Source organism: Oenanthe melanoleuca, chromosome 10 (genome assembly GCF_029582105.1).
Source record: "Oenanthe melanoleuca isolate GR-GAL-2019-014 chromosome 10, OMel1.0, whole genome shotgun sequence".
NCBI lineage: Eukaryota > Metazoa > Chordata > Aves > Passeriformes > Muscicapidae > Oenanthe > Oenanthe melanoleuca.
The window spans coordinates 1,650,056-1,675,120 of record NC_079344.1 but is presented as its reverse complement, the minus strand read 5'-3'; the positions used below and the strand labels follow the sequence as shown (position 1 = coordinate 1,675,120).

The window sequence follows — 25,065 nt, the reverse complement described above, 5'->3', positions numbered from 1 at the left end:
CTGCCTAAACATAAAATATCCCTCACATGCCTGGTTCTGCAGTGCTTTGAGCACTGCTGGCTTTTTTCCCTGCCATATTTCACATGTGCCCCTGTGACAGACAGCAAAGTGCCTCCCATCAGCTTCAGAGCTTGGGATCATTTTCCTGCAAGAGGAGAATAAGTTGTAAACACCCCCTGAGCAGGGCTGCTGAAGCCTGGGATGAGTTTGGGGAATCCCATGAATCTTGGTGACAGTACAAGGTATCCACTTAATGACATCTTCAACTTCCAGCAGTTCCAGAAAGTTTATTACATTAAATCCAGGATGAAAATGGATCATTGGCAGCTGCAAATTTTTGTTCTAGTTCTGAATAAATCAAATTATTTTCTGGGAAATGAAGGCTTGAACAGAAATGTTGGTTAGATGGATGGGTGGATTTGGTCTCCAAACTTTTTAGTGTTTTAAAATTAGAATGAAGTGTTGGTTAGAAATGGAGATGATTTCAATTCAAAAAGTCAAAATGCTTAATTCTGAAATTCTTTGAATTTCTTCTCATTGAAATTCCACATCCATATTGTAAGGAAGTGACTGACCTTGTGCTGGGGCACGTCTGGGACAGCTAATTTTGAATCTTTAGCTTAAAATCACTCATCTGGGTGGAGGAGCACAGGGCCCAGGAGCAGCCAGGTCTGGGGCAGGGTGAGCTGGGCACCAGGTAGGCTGGAGGCAAATGAACTCATTACTCACAGGCTCATCAGCTCCTTTCCCTCCCTGGAACACCACAGGATTCCTCCTCCTTAGCCACTATTTATGCAGTTGCACACAGATTCTTTCTTAAGCATTCACACATTTCATGAAGTCAGAAAACACTTCTAAGATGCAAAAACCCTGATGGTTTTAATGAGTTTAACAATAAACAGGCAGGGACTGCAGCGTGCACAGTGCTGGGGTCAAACCCACACTGAATTTCCACTGGCCTCAGCTCAGAGGAGCTTCAAGCCCATGCTTTCACTTCCAAATCACGCTGGGCTGGTGAAAACAGAGTTTTTTCCTCGTGCTTCAGACAAAAATGGGGAATTTTGGAGTGCTGGGGGTCACTCAGAGCTCATTGCTGGGTGCTGCTTTGGCTGAGGTTTTGCAGAGGAACCCTTCAGTTTAGGTTGCTGCTGGCACCCAGCACTAATCTGGCAGCAGAAAACTTTCTTCACATGCCTTTACATTTAACTGAGGCAGCTCAATTGTTACTCAATGAAAGCCCAAATGTGCAGCAGAGGCATCGCTCCACGCCAGGGAGAGGAGCTGGGATTAAAGAGCTGGCAGGGACAGACCCTTATGCAAGGGCAGGAAGATCATTCAGAAATATCCATAAAACACGAGACAAATCTTAAAATATTTATTAAAAACAAAGTTTGACTGTTAATTCCCCCTCACACATGACCCGTGAAAGAGATTGTAGAGATGGGGAAATGAAACCACAAAGGCAGTGAGGGATTTGCCTGAGGCCTCAGCCATAAATCAGGCTCTCAACTGGAGAGCAGCTCTTCCTGCTCCCTCCTGACTCCATCTCCTGTCCCCAAAAAGTCCCAAAGGGCCGAGGTTTGGCCGTGTCCCCCCGGGTGCCAGCTGGGAGTGATGCTCAGCAAGGAGCCAGAGCTCAGGGACGAGCCCTGCAGCTTCACAGGGAGCACAGCGAGTGCCTGGGGCCTCCTTATTTCTCCCAAACCTTATCCTGCCATGGTGAAACAACCAGAGGTGGTGAAACAACTGGGAGTTGTCTCCAGCTTGGGAGTGCTTTCCTGGCTTTATCAATGAAAACACACCTGAGTTTTATCCAGTACTCTGTTCATTAGTGGGGAACATGATTGGTGTTGGCAGTTTTTTCTTTAAAAAGAGTGTTTAAGTCTCTTTTTGGAGTCTGTCTGATTTTGCCCAGCTGCTCTGTGATTTTTCATTTGGGTGGCTCAATCCTCACCTGTGCAGCCACGAGGCCACCAGGAGCCAAATCCATCCCTCCCCATCCCCTTTTACAAGTTCATTGAGCCTTAACCCATGAGCAGCCAGGCTCCCCAAACCCCTCCTGGGCTCCCCAAACCCCCCTGGGCTCCCCAAACCCCCCTGGGTTCCCCAAACCCCTCTGGGCTCCCCAAACCCCGTGGGTGCCGTGGCTGTGCCGTGTCCCCCCTGTGTCACTCCACCCAGATTTGCCTGCAGAGCAGCAACTTCCTCCCGTGGGACTCTGCAGATAAGTCACTTGTGTATTAAAAGTTGTTTACCCCGTGCTGCAAGCAGGATGCTGCCCTTATCTGCAGCAGAGCCCATTCCCCCAGTGCCTCTGTCATTGCTGGCTCCTGGCTCTGCCTTATCTCCAGACCCTGCCCCAGCAGCCCCAGGCTCACAGTGCCCACTCCAGCCTCTTCAAAGCCTCTCACAATTGCTCTGTAATTTGAATCTTTAACAACACGTGGGGGAACCTCCCCGAGCTGGCCTGTGTCCTTTCTCTGAGTGGCTTCATAAATACCACGCTGAGGAATTTGGGTTTTCTCCTGTGTATCTCTGTAGGTGAGGGATGTTTGTATTCTAAAAAATGCATTTTCTGCTTTCCCCTAGAAAAACTACCACAGATCTACTGTGCAGCTCCTTTTCCTCACCCTCCCATCCTTGTCCCATAGCTCTGGCTCTTGTCCCCTCACTGAGGGCAGGGTTTGGCCCCCATCCCTAATTCCCAAACCAGAGAGCTCCAGTGGCTCCTCCTGGGCCACCAGCAGGGTCAATCCCCATTCCCATCTTCCTGAGATGCAGAAGCCACGTGCAGAAAGTCAAGATAGGAAAAAAAAATCTCGATGGAATGTATTTATCTGAAAACAATAGTGGGTCTGGATGGAAAAGGCAGAGCTTTACACCAATCATGTGGTTGTTATTAGTGTTTTCCAAAACACCCAGAGGTACCTTATGTGTTAAATAAGGGTGGCCTGGCCTATTCTGCTTGAAAAGCAAAAAGTGCATCTCTGCACCTCAAGCTGCTCTTGTTTGGAGCCCTGCACTGAGGCCCAGAGGCTGCCAGAGGAATTTCCCGCTCCCCCAAATCTGCAGTCACGGGGCTTGAGCTCAGCCCAAGATGCTGCAGCAAATATTTATGGTTATGTTTCAGCCCTGCCTTTCCAGTCCCTTCCCTAAAGCAGAGAGTGTCCTGGAGCTGTGGCTGGAGCCTGGCTCTGTCCTGGCAGCCCTGCTCGGCTCTGTGCTGCCTGGGATGCCATTCCCAGAGCCCAGCTCTGGGTGCAACCCCGGGCCAGGGGCTCTGGGATGAGTTGGACCAGATGTCCCCTTCCAGGCTGACCCATTCCATGGTTCTGGGCTCTGTGTGTTCCTGACCCATCCCGTGGCTCTGCACTCTGTGCTCCTGCCCCATCCCTGGTCCTGCACTCTGTGCTCCTGCCCCATCCCTGGTTCTGCACTCTGTGTGCTCCTGCCCCATCCCTGGTCCTGCACTCTGTGCTCCTGCCCCATCCCTGGTCCTGCACTCTGTGCTCCTGCCCCATCCCGTGGCTCTGCACTCTGTGTTCCTGCCCCATCCCTGGTCCTGCACTCTGTGCTCCTGCTCCATCCCTGGTGCTGCACTCTGTGCTCCTGCCCCATCCCTGGTCCTGCTCTCTGTGTGTTCCTGCCCCATCCCTGGTCCTGCACTCTGTGCTCCTGCCCCATCCCTGGTCCTGCTCTCTGTGTGTTCCTGCCCCATCCCTGGTCCTGCACTCTGTGCTCCTGCCCCATCCCTGGTCCTGCACTCTGTGCTCCTGCTCCATCCCTGGTCCTGCACTCTGTGTGTTCCTGCCCCATCCCTGGTCCTGCACTCTGTGCTCCTGCTCCATCCCTGGTCCTGCACTCTGTGCTCCTGCCCCATCCCTGGTTCTGGGCTCTGTGTGCTCCTGCCCCATCCCTGGTCCTGCACTCTGTGCTCCTGCCCCATCCCTGGTCCTGCACTCTGTGCTCCTGCCCCATCCCTGGTTCTGGGCTCTGTGTGCTCCTGCCCCATCCCTGGTCCTGCACTCTGTGTGCTCCTGCCCCATCCCTGGTCCTGCACTCTGTGTGTTCCTGCTCCATCCCTGGTTCTGGGCTCTGTGTGCTCCTGCCCCATCCCTGGTCCTGCACTCTGGCTCCCCACGGGACGATGCTCTCGGGCAGCAGGGCAGCAGCAGGGCTCAGCTCCATCCTTCAGGCAGGCACGGAGCTGCTGAAGGAGGGATTGTTTGAAGCTGCTCCAGCCGAGCCGGAGGGTTCATTTCCTCGGCTGAGGCAGCCCCAGAAACCCAAGATCCACTGATAGCCATTGAGCAAGGATTTCCATTTTTGGTGCGAGCTCAGACTTAAAATAGACAGTCTTGAGCGAGGAAGAAACTCTGTTGACAGAACATAGGGAACATTCCTCCAGTGTACTTTTGCAAAGGACTATCTGTGTCTTTAATCTCCACGGCGTTTCCTGCAGGTCTCCCGGGCCCAGCTTCCCTCTCATTGTTCCTGGCGCTTTTGGAAATGACCTCAGGCAGTTTGCAGTGACTGGCGACCCACGGTCAGAATGACTAACCCAGTCTGTCTCCATCCCTTGGACATGTCCCATTGACTAAATAAATGACAGGCACTGACATGTGAATAGAAACAAAAACAGCCTGACAAGTGAAATCTTAACTCTTTGGAGCAAAGAGACGTCTGGACGCGGCTCATCCCGCTCAGGGAATCGCTGCAAAAAGTCCTGACGGGGAAAACGCGGCTGCTCAGGACGCATGAGGACTGGGGAGACAAACGCCTCCAATATTACTTTTAATTGTTGAAAATTGGTTTGTGCAGCTTTTTATCTCGGCACATCTTTAATTAAAAGCGCAGCTCGGTGTTTATGCGGCCGTTTGGGTGTCTGGGCTCAGGGTGAATAATTTGAATAATTCCACTGAGCGTTCCAAGGAGCTCTGAGGACAGAGGCTGCACTGTCCATGGGACACACAGCTCAGCACAGGGGAGATGCCTCCTGCCATTCCCACTCCCATTCCCATTCCCATTCCCACTCCCATTCCCATTCCCATTCCCATTCCCATTCCCATTCCCATTCCCATTCCCACTCCCATTCCCATTCCCATTCCCACTCCCATTCCCATTCCCATTCCCATTCCCATTCCCATTCCCATTCCCACTCCCATTCCCATTCCCACTCCAATTCCCATTCCCATTCCCATTCCCACTCCCACTCCCACTCCTATTCCCATTCCCATTCCCATTCCCATTCCCATTCCCACTCCCATTCCAATTCCCATTCCCATTCCCATTCCCACTCCCACTCCCATTCCCATTCCCATTCCCATTCCCATTCCCACTCCCATTCCCATTCCCATTCCCATTCCCATTCCCACTCCCATTCCCATTCCCACTCCCATTCCCATTCCCATTCCCACTCCCATTCCCACTCCCACTCCCATTCCCATTCCCATTCCCACTCCCACTCCCATTCCCACTCCCACTCCCACTCCCACTCCCATTCCCACTCCCACTCCCACTCCCATTCCCATTCCCATTCCCATTCCCACTCCCATTCCCATTCCCACTCCCATTCCCATTCCCATTCCCAATCCCATTCCCATTCCCATTCCCATTCCCATTCCCATTCCCACTCCCATTCCCACTCCCATTCCCACTCACTGCCCCTCTTTGGAGAGGCAATCCTGGCTCCCCAACCCTGCCTGCACCATTGTAAGGGAATATATGAATTTATGAATTTTATGCCCCTCCTAAAAGCCACCAGTGCACTGCAGTCCAATTTCAGGGACTGAATTCTGCATTTTGCCCTGCTCCCTCCATCCCCATCCCAGCTAAGTGACACCAGAATTTGGGCACATGCCCCACCATCCCAGCATGAGCCATTTTTTAATGCTGTCTTTTTTGGTGCTGTTTATGCACCAAACTTGCTGTCTTTGAAATCTAACAATAGTTTTACCAATAAGAATAGAATTAGTGTTAATAAGCTACATTTGTGGAATTTTTTTTTTTGTTGTTGGAAAAGTAGGCAAGTATTCTCTTTAATATTATCAATTAAATGCTGTAATTACAATAATTAATAATGCTGTTTAGCAGTTATTAGCACTGGGTGGCTTGTTAGGATGTCTGTGTTAGCTCAGGTTTAATAATGAGCTTCATAAAAATCCAAAAAGAAGAAAATAATGATACAGGGAGCGGTTGTAGAGCTGTGGTCTGAGGGCTTCTTGCTTTAATGTAAGTAACAAATAATTCCCTCTGGCTCTCAGCATTTGTGGATAAGGCCATAAAAAAGGAGAAAAAAAAAAAAAAAAAAGAAAGAAAGGAGGAAACCTCAGCTAATAAAAACACCACCCTGGCTTTATGGGCACACGAGGAGCGTTTGTTGTTTGGCTGAAGATGATGGGGACAGCTCCTGTTGGGGTGGCCAATGTCCCTCTGTCCTCCTGCACTGGTCCCACCTGTCTGGAGAGCACAGTGAGCTGGGTCACTGTCACTGCCATGGGCACAGCCCTCAAAGGGTTCAGAGGGGTTGGCAGGACTGGCAGAAAAATTTTTTTCCTAGCCTGTATTTGGGAATTTATTGTCTTTTTTCCCTTGTCCTGATCTGGAGCTGAGCAGCTGCTGTCCCTGGTGAAGCTCAGTGAAGAGAGGGAAGGTGCCATGGTGAAAAGTGGGATAAGAATTGCTGGGGTTTGGTTCCTGCAACCCCTGAGCTGAGCTCTCCACACTCCTCCTCTCTCTGCTGCTTTGGTCTCGGTTCACCACATCTGGTCACTGTGCATCAATCATTTACCAGGGGAATAAAAAGAGGCTGGGAGCTAAACCCCCCTCATTTCTATAAAATCAGTTTTCTGTTGAGTGCCTGCCCCAGTGCCTGCTCCATCCATCCCCTGGCTCCCAGCCCAGCCTGGCTGGGGGCTCTGGGAAGCTCCCTGCACACAGCAGGTCAGTCTTGCACCCCTGAGCCAGGCTGGATTTTGGGAAGGGTGGGCAAGAGGCAGTGTGTGGGGTCAGGCTGGGCAGTCAGCTGTTCCAGGCCCACCTCAGGAGGTCCAATAAAAGCCAGAATTCAGCTGGAACATGTCTGGGGGACCTGATAGGTGCTACACCAGGGCTTGGCTCACCGAAACACCAAAGGGTTTAGTGCCAGAAATGCACGTCCAGCCATGGAAAACCCCAGGTCTGGTTCCAAGAGGATGGAAGGGGGTCTGCCAGGGGTCCCTGTGCAGCAGGAGAGGTGCTGCTGGCACCCAGGGAGCCCTGGGGAAGGAGCTGCTGCTCCTCATCCTCTCCCCACAGCCTGGAGTGTCAGAGCCAGCGTTTTCCTGGCCAGTCATGGGTTCTCAGCAGAGTCTGAGGAGCAGAAGGGCCAACCCCCAACAGCTCAGAAGAGGTTTTCTCATTGCATGGTGTGGCAATGGAATGGAGAAGATCCCCTGGAGACCTGCCTGCTTTCCAGGCACCATCTGCCCTCTCAGCAAAGCTGGGTGTTCCAGCTGGGTGTTTGCTGGACTAAACTCTGTCTGCTGTCTATTTAAGGGTGATTTGCTCTCAGTAACACCCAGTGGTGCCAGTGACTTCAGGGTCAGCTCCTTTCCTCCCTGATGCTGCTTTCTGTTGGAAAAGCAGCCTGGAGATCCTGCAGCCAGCTGCCAGCAGGGACACTCAAAAAGCAGTTTCAACACAAAAAGAGATGGAGCTTTAGTGCTTCAGCAATGAGTGCCTCTGGCTACCTTTTGTCCCAACTCAAACCAGGAGCCAATATTCCCTTTTTCCCATAATGATTTTCATATCCCCATTTAGAGGTTGTGAGAAATTTGGGGGAGCATCAGCCCCCATGTGCTGATCCCACAGCCCTGTCCCAGGACCAGCTTTCAAAGCCTGCCTTTTTCAATTTTCCCTTGCTGCCTCTCCAGCCAGTGACTCAGTCCCTATTTCTATTCTCTTCCCACTTCTGTTCCTGCTTCTCCAAAATTTTGGTCAGCAGCAGCAGCTTTTGCTAATGTCTTGTGGCTGCTTCTCTCAGAGTTATTATTGGAGATGCCTACGAAATAACAGTGCTGCTCTGTGAGACGCTGCTGCACCACTGCAGAAAATATTTACCAAAGCTGTGGTGAGCAGCTCTTTACTGGAGTGACTGGCGTCTGCTCTGAAGCTGCCCAGACGCCACTCACTCCAGCAAAGAGCTGCTGCAACAGAGCAAATTGCCCAGGGCAGCAGATCTTGGGCAGGGAGAAAAGCCAGCAGCCCAGCCTGTCTGTCTTTGTGTTTTCTAAAGGAGAAAAATTATCTTTTTACAAGCCTGCCCTAGTTGGCTCTGACCAGATCTTCCCAGAAAATACCATCATAAATAGGAGAGCAAACTGCTGCAGAAATGGACAGGTTTGCCATTCAGGGCTGACCTTTCTCAGGTCTGCTTTGGTGTCTTCCTCAACCTTCCTTCTCCTCCAGCCCCGCTGTGTTTTTAGCTCCTGCTTCTAGCAGAGCACCACTGGATACAACAAACCTCAATTAAAATCCATTTTGGACATAAACATATACATTTATATATACTCCCTTTGCTTTCTGGACCAGCTCCAAATAGAATAATCCTTTTTTTTTAATCCTCTCCCCCTGGGGAACTTCCACTTTTGTGTTTGCAAATTGTGTGAGTAAACACAAAGAGGGTAGATTTATTTTTTTTAAGGACACTGTGCTTGGCATGTCACACAGTTTGTTGCTGGATCACCGTGGTGGCAGCACACAGAGCTGTTTTTCTTACTCAAATAATCCCTTTCCAGCTCAAAAATGACAATTCACCAAAGCCAAGCCAACAAGAACGCAAAGGGCAGATTCAGAACTGGGTGTTATCTGCCTGGAAAAGGCTCCAGAAAGGCAGACTGTCTCCACAAGCTGCTGAATAAAACTGATAGAAGGACAAAGTCCTGGTGTTTGTTAGGGGGGTGTGATTTCTGGATGCAATTCCCTTCCCATCTGAGCAGAGCAGCTGGTTCATGTGACAGAGCTGGGCTCCTGTAGCCAGAGCAGGACAGGAGGGGTTTAGGGGCTGCTGGTCCTTCTGAGGCTGGGGATGGAAGGATTGAGGCTGAGGTAGATGGTCCAAATTCCCAAATTCCCAAATTCCCGTGCAGGCAGAGGTTGGACTCAGCCTGTGCATCTCTGTCCTGCAGGAGCCTCAGAGGCTGCACCATTTCTGGAGTGGCTTTTCCTCCCCATCCCCTTCTTCATCTGACAGAATCCCAGAATGGTTTGTGTTGGAAGGGATCTTAAATCTTATCTTGTCCCACCTCTGCATGGCAGGGACACCTTCCACTGTCCCAGGCTGCTCCAAACCCCAATATCCAACCTGGCCTTGGACACTTCCAGGGATCCAGGGATCCAACTGTGCCAGAGACTGCCACCCTCACAGCAAAGAATTGCCTCCTAATATCCAACCCAGCACTACTCTCTGTCAGTTTTAATCAATTCCCCGTTGTCCTGTCACTCCAGGCTCTGGTAAAAACTCCCTCTCCACCTTCCCTGTGGGCTCCCTTCAGGTGCTGGGAGGATCTTGCACCGTCCCCTCCTTGTGCTCACCCCACTGTGGGACCCACTGGAGCTCCCAGTGCACCACAAGGTGGGAAATCCTCCTGGATGAAGCCCCAGACTGGGCTCAGGAATCAATGCCTTCATCCTCTCCAGCCTCACGGCTCATTTCCTTAGCTCAGCAGCTCACAAGGAGAATCCCAGTCAGAGGCAATGGAGGGGCAGCAGGAGGGGCAGCAGGAGGGGCAGCAGGAGGGGCAGCAGGAGGGCAGCAGGAGGGCAGCAGGAGGGACAGCAGGAGGGCAGCAGGAGGGACAGCAGGAGGGCAGCAGGAGGGAGAGCAGGAGGGACAGCAGGAGGGGCAGCAGGAGGGGCAGCAGGAGGGCAGCAGGAGGGCAGCAGGAGGGGCAGCAGGAGGGACAGCAGGAGGGGCAGCAGGAGGGACAGCAGGAGGGGCAGCAGGAGGGCAGCAGGAGGGGCAGCAGGAGGGGCAGCAGGAGGGCAGCAGGAGGGCAGCAGGAGGGGCAGCAGGAGGGGCAGCAGGAGGGACAGCAGGAGGTCTGATGGCTCCCCTGTGCCCACAGATCACCTCCCCATGGCAAAGGGAAGCCTGGGCACACCTCATGGAGCCCTCCATCCTCTCCTGCTTTGCTGAGCTGACTCTGCATTTTCTGCAGGGATCCAAAGCTGCTCAGAGAGGATTGGACTTCCCAGATGGGATTTTCAGCAGCACAGGGAATGGCAGGAGAAGATTGTTCTCCTGCTTCTGACCCTGTGACTGACCAAGAGCCAAGGTGTGTCTCTGGGGAAAATGGAAATTAATCTTTTATTCAGGAGAAAAGCCCCACTTTTCTCTCTGTGGAGCTGGCACTGTGTTTGGATGAAGGCACTCATCCTGTGCTGCAAAACCAGAGACACCAATGCTTTCCTTGGATTGCAGCAGGGCTTTTCTGGGATGCCTCGAGTTTGTTTTCCTAAAAATGAAAGCAGCAGAAACACAGGGGATAATCCTGTACTCGTGGCACTGGCCTGACTTGTGGTTCAGTCCTTGTTTGTCCTGAGCCAAACCAGGGAACTGAACCCAGTGCTCCTATCTCAGATCAAGGCTCTCATCTCATGTGCTAAAGTCAGACTCTTTCTCTCTCAGTAACTGTTTAATTATTTTTTAAAAATTGGCTCAGCTCCACCTAGAAGGGATTTAAAGAATCCATGTCCCTGCTCCAGGCAAGGACCTTTCCTGGGATGGGGACCACCACAGATGGATGCCATCACCCACCCTAAAGACTTCTGGGGAGATGATTTTACCTCTGTGGGTCTGACAAGAAATCCAGAATTGCTCTCAGAAAACTTTTCCAAACAACATTTCGTGGAAACTGGTACTTCACTACCAAAAAAAAAAAAAAAAAAAAAAAATCTGGTTTTGCCAAAGTGACATTTTCTGACCCAAGAAAACATTTTGGCAAAAAGCTTCCCAACCACTCTGCTGGGAATGTGCTCTTTGCCATCAGTCCCCAAGGCTGCAGCGCCGGGGTGTTGAAATGTTACTACAGCCCTGGAAACTGTGAGTCAGCTTGTCCCCACCCACAGCAGATACTCGTGGGAAGGGCCTTGAAGAGCCTGGAAACTGCAGCTCCTGCCCTGTGCAGATTCCATTAACCCATTCACACGAATTCCTGGGGAAATGCAGAATTTGGCACATTTCTGTCCCACTTTGCCTCTTTTTTGTCCTTCCTGCTTGTGATGAAGTTTGGAGGATGTTTAATTTTAATCCATCCCTAATTTTGCTGTGGCCCTGATTCATCCCCAGCCTCACCATGGATCTGTGGGATTTGGATGGGATGGAGGGATGGAGGATGGATGATGGATGGATGATGGATGGATGGATGGATGGATGGATGATGGATGGATGGATGGATGGATGATGGATGGATGGATGATGGATGGATGGATGGATGATGGATGATGGATGGATGATGGATGGATGATGGATGGATGATGGATGGATGGATGGATGGATGATGGATGGATGGATGGATGAGGGATGGATGGATGATGGATGGATGGATGGATGGATGGATGGATGGATGGATGATGGATGGATGATGGATGGATGAGGGATGGATGGATGGATGATGGATGGATGCATGGATGGATGGATGGATGGATGGATGAGGGATGGATGGATGGATGGATGGATGATGGATGGATGGATGGATGGATGGATGGATGATGGATGGATGATGGATGGATGATGGATGGATGAGGGATGGATGGATGGATGCATGGATGGATGATGGATGGATGGATGAGGGATGGATGGATGGATGGATGGATGGATGGATGGATGGATGAGGGATGGATGATGGATGGATGGATGGATGATGGATGGATGGATGATGGATGGATGAATGGATGGATGATGGATGGATGGATGGATGGATGGATGGATGGATGGATGGATGATGGATGGATGGATGAGGGATGGATGGATGGATGGATGGATGGATGGATGATGGATGGATGATGGATGGATGGATGGATGGATGATGGATGATGGATGGATGATGGATGGATGGATGGATGGATGGATGGATGGATGATGGATGGATGGATGATGGATGGATGGATGGATGATGGATGGATGATGGATGGATGGATGGATGATGGATGCATGGATGGATGATGGATGGATGGATGATGGAGGGATGGATGGATGGATGATGGATGGATGGATGGATGGATGATGGATGATGGATGGATGATGGATGGATGGATGGATGATGGATGGATGGATGGATGGATGGATGGATGGATGATGGATGATGGATGGATGATGGATGGATGATGGATGGATGATGGATGGATGATGGATGGATGGATGGATGATGGATGGATGATGGATGGATGGATGGATGGATGATGGATGGATGGATGGATGGATGGATGGATGATGGATGGATGAGGGATGGATGGATGGATGGATGGATGGATGATGGATGGATGGATGGATGATGGATGGATGATGGATGGATGGATGATGGATGATGGATGGATGGATGGATGGATGGATGGATGGATGATGGATGGATGGATGATGGATGGATGGATGGATGATGGATGGATGGATGGATGGATGGATGGATGGATGATGGATGGATGGATGGATGGATGGATGGATGATGTATGGATGGATGGATGATGGATGGATGGATGGATGGATGATGGATGGATGGATGATGGATGGATGGATGGATGGATGGATGGATGGATGGATGGATGTCACAGGTGCCCAGAGAAGCTCTGGCTCCCCTGGATCCCTGGAGTGTCCAAGGCCAGGTTGGACATTGGGACTGGAGCACCCTGGGACAGTGGAAGATCCTCTTTAAACCTTCCTCTTTGGAAGGTTTATGCCCCAGGAGAGTTGGCAAAGTGTGGTTACATCCCATGGGAAGGGTTTTCAAGGCTGCAGCTCCTCCAGGATGGGGGCACAGGCTGAGGGGCTGAGGTGAGATCACATCTCTGCACGAAGGTTTCAAGGTGCCAAGGAGGTGGAGTGTGGAGTCCAGCAGCTGGGAAATTCTCCATGGAGGAAAACTCTTCTAACATAATTGTTTTTATACTTTGGATTTATCAAAATGCCTCATTCTGATTTTAGCTTTTTCCATTCTGAAGAGGGTCCAAGGTCCTTTCACAGTGTGTTACCACACAGGGTATAACATTTGCAAGAGTAAAATGAAAAGTCAGTTTGAACTGGAAAATCATGGCAATGTCATGAAAACAAAGGAAATGGGACATTCTGATGTTGTCAAAACCTTTTTTCTCTGGTTCCTTTCAAAATCAGCTTCCAGCAAAACCAGCAGGATTTTATGAGGCAGTTGAGTTTTTGGCAGAGCCCCTGGCTCTGGCACAGCAGGTTTGTGGTGGTTCCTCTGGTTGGGCTCAGACACTCTGAACCCCCAGTTTTGGGGGGAAAAGGGGGTGCAAAGTGTCCCCCAGCCCTCCCCACCCCTTGGGGGTCCCCATCTGCCTCCCACTTTCAAGGCATTAAAATAACCTACAAGTCGAGCTCTTACAACATTATTTAAGTGTCAATTTTTCATTTTGTGGTTTAGCCTCTTAATTTTTCTTTTTGACCAGGAAGGTATCAAATACTAGAGATTAAAAAAAAAAAAAAAAAAAAGAGGCAGAAAATTATTATATTAATTTTCCTTACTGAACACCAGGAGTACCCCAGTCGGGGTTTGGGGTGACGCCTTTGAGGGTGCTGGCAATGGCAGGGCTGGTCCCTGTCCCCCTTTTTTCCCCATCCCAACTGCAGTTTGGCTTTGGGAAGAGGTTGGTGCCCTTCTGGCCACCCACAGTCCTCTTGGACCCAGGAGGATTTGGCTTTCTGTTGTACCTGGGAGATCCATGTCAGATAACACTGGCAGGCTTTCAAAAGCTTCTCTCCAGCTTCCCTGCCAAAACCTATAGGATGTGTTCCAGAGCATCTCCCAGGAATGTTTGTTATTATGACAGGCAAAAAAAAAAAAAAAAAAAAAAAAAAAAGAGGGGTAAAAAAAAAAAGGCAGCTGTTAATCACTAGAAATCCTTTAATAACCGACATTACTATAAATTATAGGTGTATTGTGACAGGCACAATCAGGCTCTGTTGTTGCTGCCCACGTTGGGGCAGGAACAATGTGCTGTTGTTGCAGGGGCTGGGATGGATGGCATTCAGGAGCTGGGGCTGCTCCTGCATACCTGTGCCCGTGGAGATGCTCAGCTGCTCCAGATGCCATGAAAGCCCCATTGTTCTTGCTGCCATCTTGCACTCTCCATGATTACAGAGCGTTGGATGAGCGGGGAGACCTTGCTTGTTGGAATAATAACCTATTCTTAGCTCCAGCAGCGCTATATTTAAGATTTATATATATTTAAATGTTGGTAATTGCACATTTGGGACATATTGTAATTTGGGTGACAGCTTGGAGAGACAGTGCTGGAAAGAAAAGCATCAGCAGCGTTTAGGGAGGTGAATCCTGGGGTCATGCAGGGCAGGGTGATCCGTGTGCATTTTAAACAAGGGTTGGAACATCTCTGGAGCAGCCTCAGGATGATGGGCAGGGATCCCACCAGGACTGGAAATCCATCCCTGGAAGTTTCCCAGGCCAGCCTGGGATAGTGGAAGGTGTCCCTGCCCATGGTAAGGGTGAAACCAAATGGGCTTCAAGGTCCCTTCCAAACCAAACCATTCCATGAGATCCAGGAAATCCCAGTTTCTACTTCAATTTCTGAAGCTGAATTTGTTGGGTTTTTTTTCCTTTTTGTAGCCATTTTGTGCCTTTTTACTGTGAAAAAAAAGGCATTTCTCCCCCACAGTGGGGAGTTGGGTAACTTCAGTCCAGAGCCTGGTACAGGTGTGAAACGTGGCTGCTCTGCAGGTGAGCAGAGGCAGCAAACCCCTCACAGGTTTTATATGGATTTGTATATTTTTAACCAGGCAAGCTGCACATTTCCTAAACCCCACCCCAAAATGGCAGGAGAAAAGGAGCTTTGGTTCTACAGGTCAGAAGGGGCAGAAGAGACCCCAAAATCAAAAGACCTACTCACATTGTGTTTATGTTGGTGCAAACGTTGGTGGCACACACCTATGGATTTCAAATGGAGTATTTGACATTACACTGATTAAATTTGCTGTAAAATAAAGGTAGTCTTCACCTGCTAGATTTAAATTATGTTCTTGGGGAAATGTGGACTGAAATTTGGACAGAAGCCTTTAGGTATGGAAAAAGCCACCCAAAATTCCAAGAGAAAAACTATGAACATTCAGCTTGCCCAGGATCTGTTGGTAGAAATAATTTCATTGCTTTGGTTTTGGGTGTCTTCCCCTTAACTCATCAACTGCTGGGGGATTAATAGCCCAGATTAATTTTTGCTCATTAGCGAAGTCTCTAGGCTGGCCCCAAGGTTCCCTTGAGCATCCCTGGGAATGGAGCGAGGATGGGCAAAGCCCCGGATCCGCTTCCCTGGGCGGGTGTAAATTATAGGAATTTATTCTGTATTCGGGGAAGAGTTATTGGGGGTGGGTCCCATCCAGGGGGGTCCCCGGGAGTGCCGCTCGCTCCCCACGGGCACTGTGCGGCTGCGGCCGCGTGGGGCGGGACACGAGCCCGGTGGTGCCGGTGGTGCCGTTCCCAAATTCCCCCGTTCATCCCCCGTTCATCGCCCGTTCATTCCCCGTTCATCCCCCGTTCATCCCCCGTTCATTCCCCGTTCATCCCCCGTTCATCCCCCGTTCATCCCCCGTTCATTCCCCGTTCATCGCCCGTTCATCCCCCGTTCATCCCCCGTTCATTCCCCGTTCATCCCCCGTTCATCCCCCGTTCATCGCCCGTTCATCCCCCGTTCATCCCCCGTTCATTCCCCGTTCATTCCCCGTTCATCCCCCGTTCATCCCCCGTTCATCCCCCGTTCATCGCCCGTTCATCCCCCGTTCATCGCCCGTTCATCCCCCGTTCATCCCCCGTTCATTCACGGGCACGCCGCGCTGGGAGGGGCGGGGCCGGCACTGCCCGCCGGCCAATGGGGAGCGGCGGCGCCGCGCGTCACGCGGGCGCGGGCCAATGGGAGCGCGCCGGGCCTGAACTTTTGCCACGGCGGACAAGTTGATACATCGCGGGGGTGTGTCCGGGGGGGGGCGCGTTAACCCCTGCGCTGCCGCGGCCCCGTTCCGCAGCGCCCCGCTCGCCCACCCCCCCCGCCCCGCTCCGCCGCTCCCCGCGCCGCCATCCCCGCCTCGCAGCGCCCGCCGGCAGCGCGGGGCAGCGGCGGGGCGGGAGCGGCGGGCGGGCCGCGGGAGCGGCGCGGGGCGCGTGCGGCTTTAAGCGGTCGGAAACCCGAGCCGGTGTTTGCGCAAGGGCCGGTGCCGCGCGGAGCCGCCGGAGTGTCTAGACTGGCACATGATGGGCGGCAGCCAATGGCGGCGCCGCTCGCGAGGGGCCCCGCGCGCGCGCCCCGGCCACACAAAAGCCGGCGAGGGGCGGGCGGGCGCGAGCGGGCGGCGGCGGCGGCCCCGGGAGCCGCGCACGGACCCGCCGGACCGGGGCCGCGCCCTGCGATGCGGACAAGGGACGCGCTGACAACCGGCTGCGCTGCGGGCTCTGCTGCTGCTGCTTCTTCGCCTTGCTGATTTAATTTTTTTTTTCCTTAATTTTTTTTTTTAATACTTTTTTTTTTTTTTTTAAATACTATTTTTGGCCGAAGGGATCCGACGCCTCCGAGCGGCCCCCGGCGCCGGTTCCCCGCCGGGCGGCACCCCCCGCGCCGGGCGCGCTTCCCCGCTCCTCTCCCCGCCTTGTATGGTGGAGCGGCCGCGGGGCGCAGCCGAGCGCTGCCCCGGGCTCCCCCCGGCGCTCGCCCCCGCCGCTCCCCGCCCGGCCCCGCGTTGGCAGCCGATGTAGGGCACGGCGCGGCGCGCCCGAGCCCCAGCGCCGCCACGGGAGCGGCCCCCGCGGCGCCGTCTATGCCCGCGCCGCCCCGCCGCCCCCCCCATGGTGCGGCCCCGCCGCGGGCCGTCCGAGATCCGCTGGGCAGCAGCGCCGCGGGGAGTCCGGGCTGCGCCGGGGCTGCGATGAGATAGAGCCGGCGGCGGAGCGAGGAGCCCCGCGGAGGAGGGCGGGGGGCGGCCGAGAGCGACGCGACCCCCCGGCCGCCCGCGGGTCGTATGTTCAGGTCCAAACGCTCAGGGCTGGTGCGGCGACTTTGGAGGAGCCGCGTCATTCCGGACAGGGACGGCGGAGATGGGAGCGCCAGGAGCGGCCACGACCTCGGAGCCACCGGCAGCTGCAAGCTCGCGGAGAAAAGCGCCTCGGCGGAGCTCCGCGCGGTAGCGCGCAGCCTGCTGCTGCGGGAGGCGGAGGAGCGGCGCGGGGCGGCGGGCGAGGCGGCGCCGCGCGGGGACCCCATGGCGGAGCGGCGCGGGGCCCGGCTCCGCACCCCCGGCTCCGCAGCGGAGAGCGACGGCCGCACCGTGACCTGCTGCCTCTTCTCGGAGCGGGAGCCGGGCGGACCCCAGCCTCCCCCCGCCGCCGCCGCCGCCCCCGGCCCCGACGGCGCGGCCGACGGCGGCTCCCCGGAGCGGCGGGGCCGGGAGGCGCGGGCGCGGCTGCTGCTGCTGGAGCAGGAGCTGAAGGCCGTCACCTACTCGCTGCTGAAGCGGCTGAAGGAGCGCTCGCTGGACAGCCTGCTGGAGGCGGTGGAGTCCCGCGGGGGGATGCCCGGCGGCTGCGTGCTGGTGGCCCGCACCGAGGTGCGCCTGGGGGGGCTGGCGGCGCCCCCGCACCTCCTCCTGGGCAAGCTGTTCCGCTGGCCCGACCTGCAGCACCCCGCCGAGCTGAAGCCCCTCTGCGAGTGCCAGAGCTTCGGCGTGGCCGACGGACCCACGGTCTGCTGCAACCCCTACCACTTCAGCCGCCTCTGTGGGCCAGGTGAGCAGCGGCGAGCTGGGTGCCCCCCCGCCTCAGCACCCACCGATTCGGGGGTTCGGGGTTTCTGAGCCCTCTTTGGGTTTATCCGAGCCCGCGTGGCCAGCGCTGCCCCGGCCCCGCGGTGTTGCGGGGATGCTCCTGCTGCGGGGTCCCCTCCGGGCATCCCCCCTCTCTTGGAACCAGCAGTTCCAGTTGTGCGTAAAAAGCCCTTTCTCATTATTGTTTTTTTGGTTTTTTTTTTTCCCTTCCCGCGGAGTTTCCCCGCTCTCCGGGAGCCGGAGGGGCGATAATCGGCGGCTCCATCCCGCTGGCGCCAGCCTGGCTCGCTCCTATCGGAGCCGGGCGGTCACCGCCGCCGGCTTAAAGCCGCAGCGCTTCGGGGGGGCCGCGGGATGTCCCCGCCGCGGGGATCCCCGCACCCGCGGGCGCATCTGGGGCTCCTGCATTTCCTGGGGGTTTCTCTTTTTTCTTTTTTTTTCTTTTTCCTTTTTTTTTTTTTTTTTTTTTTTTTTTAACCGAGGTGAGCGCTTTCAAGGCGTGGGTTCGGTTTCCTTGAGGGTTTTTTTTGTTTCAGCAATACTCGATCGCGTGGCTGTGTCAGTTAAATGGAGCAGAGACATGGTGGAGTTTGAGGTGCAGAAATTGAAATTATGTTTAACAGGCTGTAGAAAAAGTGTAATGGCACTGGACAGCTGGATTCCCACTGCCAGAGGGCAGGGATAGGTGGGTTTTTGGGAAGAAATTCTTCCCTGTGAGGGTGGGGAGGCCCTGGCACAGGGTGCCCAGGGAAGCTGGGGCTGCCCCTGGATCCCTGGAAGTGCCCAAGGCCAGGCTGGAGGGGCTTGGAGCAGCCTGGGATATGGAAGGTGTCCCTGCCCATAGCAGAGATGATTTTTAAGGTCCTTTCGAACCCAAACCATCCTATGATTCTGACTGTCCCTTTTTTTGGCAAGAACTTTGATTTTATAATTTCTTTTGCAATCTGGGCTCCTGCCTCGCTTTGCATCACTTCTTTCAAAGAAACTTCTCTCGTGGGCGTGCTTCTCCCGAAGGTCGCTAGAGGCTGGAGGCAGCTTTTTTATTCCACTTGGAGCCGAGCTGCGTTTTCAGGAACGGGACATTTATTTTAGCAACGGGATAAGTTTCCCAGTCTCTTTCCTGCAGCCGTGGTGCTTTTCCCAGCTGCCAGCCCTGTGCTGGGAGTAGTAGAAAGCAGAGCTGTTATCAAGAGGCTCCTTATCGCTTTGATAAAGGGTGACTGTGGCAGGACCCCACCCGCGCCGGCTGGGCGCTGGGAACAGGAGCCAGGAGAAGGCGGGCTGCCCTTTTCCACCAGTGACTCCCTGCAGGGATCATCCTGCTGCTGTTTCCCACCCAGTTTGCTGTGGGGTGACGTAGCTGAGCGGTGTGAAAGTTCTGGGGTGCTTCCAACGAGTCCCTGGTGGCAGCAGGTCTGGTGTGGGACCAGCACAGCCAGGTCTGGCTGTTACATCAGCACCTTTTTTTTTTTTTTTTTTTTTTTTTTTTTTTAAATTTTGGGATTTATAGGAAGAGGAGAGCACCCTGCTCCCTTATGGGGAATGGGGAAGCTTTTCTGGGAAGCAGTATGACCCCAGAGCTGTCCCAGGGGGATGCTGAGGCTCTTTCTGGGGAGCTCAGCCAGGCTGAGCTGCAGGGGCTGCCTGGGTGCTCCCAGGTCTGGGTGGGAGCTGGGGAGCACTCCTGTGTTTCCCTGCTCTGTGGTGCCACTGGTGAAATCCACTGTACAATTTCTCACTGAAATCTGTGCCTGATACCTTGATAACAGGCAGTGCAGATGCCTTGGTACAGCCCAGCTGCCTGCACCCTGAGTTTTGGCAAGTCACAGTTCAAAAATCATCACTGTCATGTTATGGAAGGGGAGAAGAAACCCCTCTAATCAGGGCCTGGAGTTGATGAAGGACCTTCCCTGACCTTCCCCGTGCTCTTGACCCTTGCAGGAACAGCGAGAGCTGGTTGAATGACCTGATTCAGCAAAGCACCTCTGAGGACTTGCTGAACTTGGAGCACATGACTGCTCAGTCCTGCTGCTTAAAGCCGAGCTTGGAGCTTTGTGGGATGGATTCAGGGAGAGGGGGATCACAGTGGCCTCTGCTCCTGAGCTGCTTTGTGCCTTTTGGGATGGACCAAGGTTACTTGGGTGGCCTGGTGGCTGAGGGCAGCCTGGCTCTGGTGTGCCTGTGTGCCAAGAGCAGCCTTTCCATCACCCAGGCCTGCTCAGCACTTGAGAAGTGCTTGGGCAGCACTTTAAGCCCTGTGTGTTGGAGTCAGGGGTGGAAGGTTGTCTCCCAAGGCAGATGATGGAAATGTGGTTCTTGGGGAGCACTTTGATGTTTTGTGTGACTCCATCTGTGGGTGTCCAGGCACAGATATGGGGCAGGGGGATGCAGAATTTTCAGTAGCAGAGCCCACTTTAAAAGTTCAACATGCCACTCCCATTCTTCAAAAATTAACAAAACCTTGGCCTCCAGTTGCTTCCAAGTGTTTTGTTTTCCAGTGGGTGTTCATAACCTTGGAAGAATTCTTATCCCCAAAGAGAAAGGGAGGGTTTGTTGATAACCTGAACCCAGCACTAACCTGAAGTTTTGTTTTTCCAGAGTCTCCACCACCTCCCTACTCTCGGCTGTCTCCTAATGATGAGCAAAAGCCACTGGGTACGTGTTTTGTCTCTTTTGATCTCTGGGGAGCTCTTTCATGGTGCAGCCCTGGTGCTGGTTCTGGGACAGCCCTACCTGGCATGTCAGGCAAAAGCCAACAAGTCGGGCTTTTATGGCTGCTCATTATTTCTGAGCAAGCATCAGCTGACAGGTTTTAAGAAGTAAATGGATGCCAGTTTATCCTACCAAATTACCGTGTAGACACATGCATATTTTCCAAAATAATATGAAGCTCTATTTTTAATGAAGGCGTAATGAAAGGTTACCAGACGTCATGTTTTGTCTGCGTGTGTAATCTGTGGGAGTGGGAGCTGCTGGGTGCCATTTCCATGCAGGAAGCAGCTATTACCCTTCCTCTGCTCCTGACAAAGAGATGGAAAGTCTTTGAAAGTCAGTGCTGTGTCATTTCTGAATGGGGTGTCGCTTTTCCTGGGGAATTAAAAAAGGTTTTCCAACCCGAGTTGGTGAAAGCAGCTTTGGGTGTGGAGTGCAGGGTGCTGGAGGGCCTGGCAGCTCTGGATCCACATGGATCCTGGTCCTGTGTGCTGCACATTGGCCTGGAGGTGCTTTGAGCTGACATCCCTGCATCCTCACCATCCTATCTCAGCCCTTCCTGCTCAATTAAATGGGAAGCAAAGACATGGGAGCATGGGAGGGAAGGGAGCAATCCCACATCCCTCCTGGATTTCTTGCTGGGATTGATGCAGCTGGGGGCTTCCTCCCTTTATTCCATGGGGTTCATGGCCAGGGGGAGCTGCTTTTGCTGCCGTGGGGAGGAGACAAATGGGTTTGGCAGGGATAGGAGGGGACAGGGTGCCTGCCTGCCCCACCCAGCCCCGGGGGAAGGCAGGAGCTGCCCCTGCCAAAGGGGAGTCCCTGCCCTGCCAGCCCTGGGAGCTGCTGGCAGCTCAGCCATGTGCCCAGCACCTTCATGGCCACAGGGCTGTGACCAGAGCAGCCTGCAAGGCCAAGCCGGTGGCTTTTTTTTTTTTTTTTTTTTTTTTTTTTTTTTTTTTTTTTTTGTTAGGTGTGGAAGCAAAAAAAAAGGAGTTGTCCCTCCCTGTGCTCCCCCTTCCAAGTTAATTCCCTTTAGAAACTGCTTGTGCTGCAGGGAGAGATGATAGTGAGCGACACGTGACTTTATTAAAACAACAGCCAGGGGTTGAAATTTGCTTCTCTGGCTTGTTTGATTGGAAAAATAATAGTTAATCTGTGAGCAAACAGTTGAGCACTTAATTAGAGGGGTGTAAGCAAGAGAGAATAACAAAGACTCTTAACTTGTTAAAACAAAGTTTCCTTCGCTTCAGCAAAGAGGAAGGAAGGAAGCAAGAATAAACAGCTTCAAGAATTTTAATGGTGATAATTAAGTATAGTAACTCTGACTTGTTTAGAGGCTTAATGTAACTTTATCCAGTAAGCACCAAGTTCCTACTTGTTTGATCAACTTAACTGGAGTTATTTTTGTGGTCGAGGCAATTCAAACTTTGCATTTGCGTGGTGCAGCTACAAAGTTAATCGCTGCTTTCTGGCTCTGTGCAGTTTTTCTCTGGGGGAGGTGCTGGGAAGCCGAGCAGCCACGGCTGCTCACGTAGTGCTGGCAAACAGGAGTAAAAGTGTTTGCTTTTTTTTTTTTTTTTTTTTTTTTTTTCCCCCAGATCTATCAGATTCCACGTTGTCTTACACTGAAACAGAGGCTACAAACTCTCCCAACGTCACGCCCGGAGATTTCTCAGGTTGGAGCTGTTGATGCTTTTCTGGGCTGGGGCTGGTGGTGGGGCAGGACAGCAGGAGGGGATGGGGTCCTGCTCCTGCCTTGGCTTGTGTTCTGGCTGTGAAGGACGAAAAGAGCAGTTATTTGAGTTGGTTTTATGAAGAAGTGCGTGCTGTGCTAAGGTGCTGTTGGTGGGATGGGCAGGGATGTTCTGGCCACGCATGGAGCAGTGCCAGGCTCCAGATCCAGGGCTGTGGGGCTGGGCTCTGGGCCCTCCCCATCCCCATGGAGGGCAGGAGCTCATCCAGGGCTGGGCTCTGGGCTCTCCCCATCCCCGTGGAGGGCAGGAGCCCCCCAGGGCTGTGGGGCTGGGCTCTCCCCATCCCCATGGAGGGCAGGAGCCCCCCAGGGCTGCTGCTCTGTGCTGGCTCTGCAGGGCTGGTGTTACCTGTTGGGCCCTGGCCCCGGGCTGCACTCCCTGCTTTCATGAGCAGGCTCCCAGCTCCGGAGCCATTGAAGATCCCGAACAAAGCTTGGCTTAATTAGGTCCTGGTTTTTGCTCTGCCCCACCCTGCAACCTTTCATTCAGTTAATGGGGCTCTGCAGGGCCTGGGGTGGTTTTACCTGACAGCAGAGGTAGAGCTGGGGCTTTCCTTAGCTCTGGCTGCAGCCACCATTCCACATCTTTCTGCTTGGTGTCTCATCCCAGGGGTGTGTGGGGCAGGAGGGGCCTGGCTGGAGGACCAGCTTTAATCCTTTGCCTGGTTCATGGTCTGAGAACTGGCAGAAAGGCAGACAGAGGTGGCTCTTGGTGGAGCCCCATGTTTTCTGAGCACTGGGGTGGACTCTGCTGCTCACTGGGGGGATGCTGTGAGTCAAGGGAGGGGGTGGAGGGGACCTTTGGGCTGCTGGTCCCTTGGTCGTGGCATTTCTCTTTGTATCATGGCACAGTGGCACATTTCCCTCTGGAGATTTTCCCTTCTCCTTGTCCCCTCAGGTGCCCTGTGGTGGCCAGCTGGCAGCCCCTGGTTGCCCACGGGCTCTTGCTGTGCTGCCAAGTGTCCAGAGCAGGGGATGGCAGGAGCCTTGTGCTCTAATAAATATATGTTTGCAATTCCTAGCAAACATTCCTAGGGCTGGGTGCACATCCCTAAAGCTCCCTGTGCCCGTGGCTTTTGTTGTAACTCGATAATTGGCATTAATTACAGCAGCCAAGCTGGAGAAGGGGGGTTCCTGAGGATGTAATGGTTTAGCTTCTCTCATGGCTCAGTGTTTATGGGACATCTGGTGGGTTTGCTGGAAGAGAAGAGAGATTTTAACTTTTCCTTGAACAATATAATGATAACATGTGACTGAGATTGTGCTGAAACCAGATCCCTGCTCTCCCCCTGTGCTGTTTCCAATGGTGTAACTTTTAATAAGAGTCTGGGGCTGGGTGATTTATTTGTCCCCAGTGCTCATGATTGCTGAAAGAGGATAAGAGCCCTGCTGAAGTTAACCCATACATGTCATCACAGGGAAATACAAGGGGAAAACCCACTTAGGCTCCAGTCTACCTGCCACCTTTCAGCTTGTTTATTCTCCATTTCAACTCATTTAATAGCTCTGCTTGAAGTGTGGGTCTGTGGGAGTGCTACACAAAGCACATGGTCCTCCCTGTCTCCTCTTGTGTACCAAGGGAGCTCAGTGTGCATTTAACTCTTCTTCCAAAAATAAGTACATTTTGGATCTAGCATCAAGCCACTGCTATTTATTGGCCCAGCTTTGATCATCAAAAAGGCTTTTCCTACAAAAACCACAAAATCCAATTTTGTGTAACAAAGAGAGCCATTCTTCTCCTGTTGCTCCTTTACTTGATGAACTTCTAAAACAGGAGGTTTTAGCATGGAGGCAGAAGATGATCTCTGTCATATGTGTAAATCTCAAAAAAAAAACCAACCTTTTTTTGAAGTAGAGCCTTTCATGGCTGTAATATTGCCATTAAAAAGAGGGGAACTCTTCATTGAAGAAGCAGGCTCACTGTGAAGTTCAGAGGAGCAGTCAGTGCTAGCTGGATGCACAAGTTGTGGGTAGTTGGTGTATGTGAGCTGGATCCAGGGGTGATACCCCAGAGCCCCCTTCATCTCCTGTTCAAAGCATTTGGGGCTTGGAACAAAGTTGTTTATCCAAGGATCAGTGTCCAGCCACAGCTTTTCCCTTGGAATGGGGATGCTCCTGTTTTCCCAGTGAGGTGCAGTGGCCTGGGAAGATCTGGGTAGGTGGGAAAAGGCACTTGGAGATGTCTGGCCCCAAAATTTCCTCCTGCTGAGCTCCAGCAGTGCCACATTCAGGCTTGTGAGAGCACCAAGAGTGGCTCCATCTCTCCCTCCTTCAGTTCATTTCTGCCTGGGGAGCAGAGCTGAAGGAAACCTGCTGTTTGGGGAGTTCTATTTTAAACCCAGCTGGCTCCCTGGCCTGGGCTGAGCCTGCCTGTCCCCTGGGAGCCAGCAGAGCCTTGGCCAGTGCTGGCCTCCCCAGCCAGAGCTGGGGAAATACCAGGGAAAGGGCAAAATCCAGCCAGGCAGGAACAAAAGCTCAGCCTCGTGACTCATAATTGGTGGAACATTTGTAGTAATTTTTTTTTTTTTTCCCTTCCCCTCAGACTTGGCTCCTCCAGCACATGCCAAGA

General features: G+C 53.0%; 1 protein-coding gene across 1 annotated transcript in view; it reads left to right on the top strand.

Moving 5' to 3' along the window:
- The first annotated feature begins 16,457 nt into the window (after positions 1-16,457).
- SMAD6 (SMAD family member 6) overlaps positions 16,458-25,065 on the top strand; it is a 37,401-nt gene continuing 28,793 nt past the window's right edge. The window contains exons 1-3 of the mRNA XM_056499406.1: positions 16,458-17,990; positions 20,627-20,683; positions 22,342-22,419. Coding sequence (XP_056355381.1) covers positions 17,228-17,990; positions 20,627-20,683; positions 22,342-22,419 — 898 coding nt within the window. The 5' untranslated portion in view covers positions 16,458-17,227. The remainder of the gene's footprint in view (positions 17,991-20,626; positions 20,684-22,341; positions 22,420-25,065) is intronic.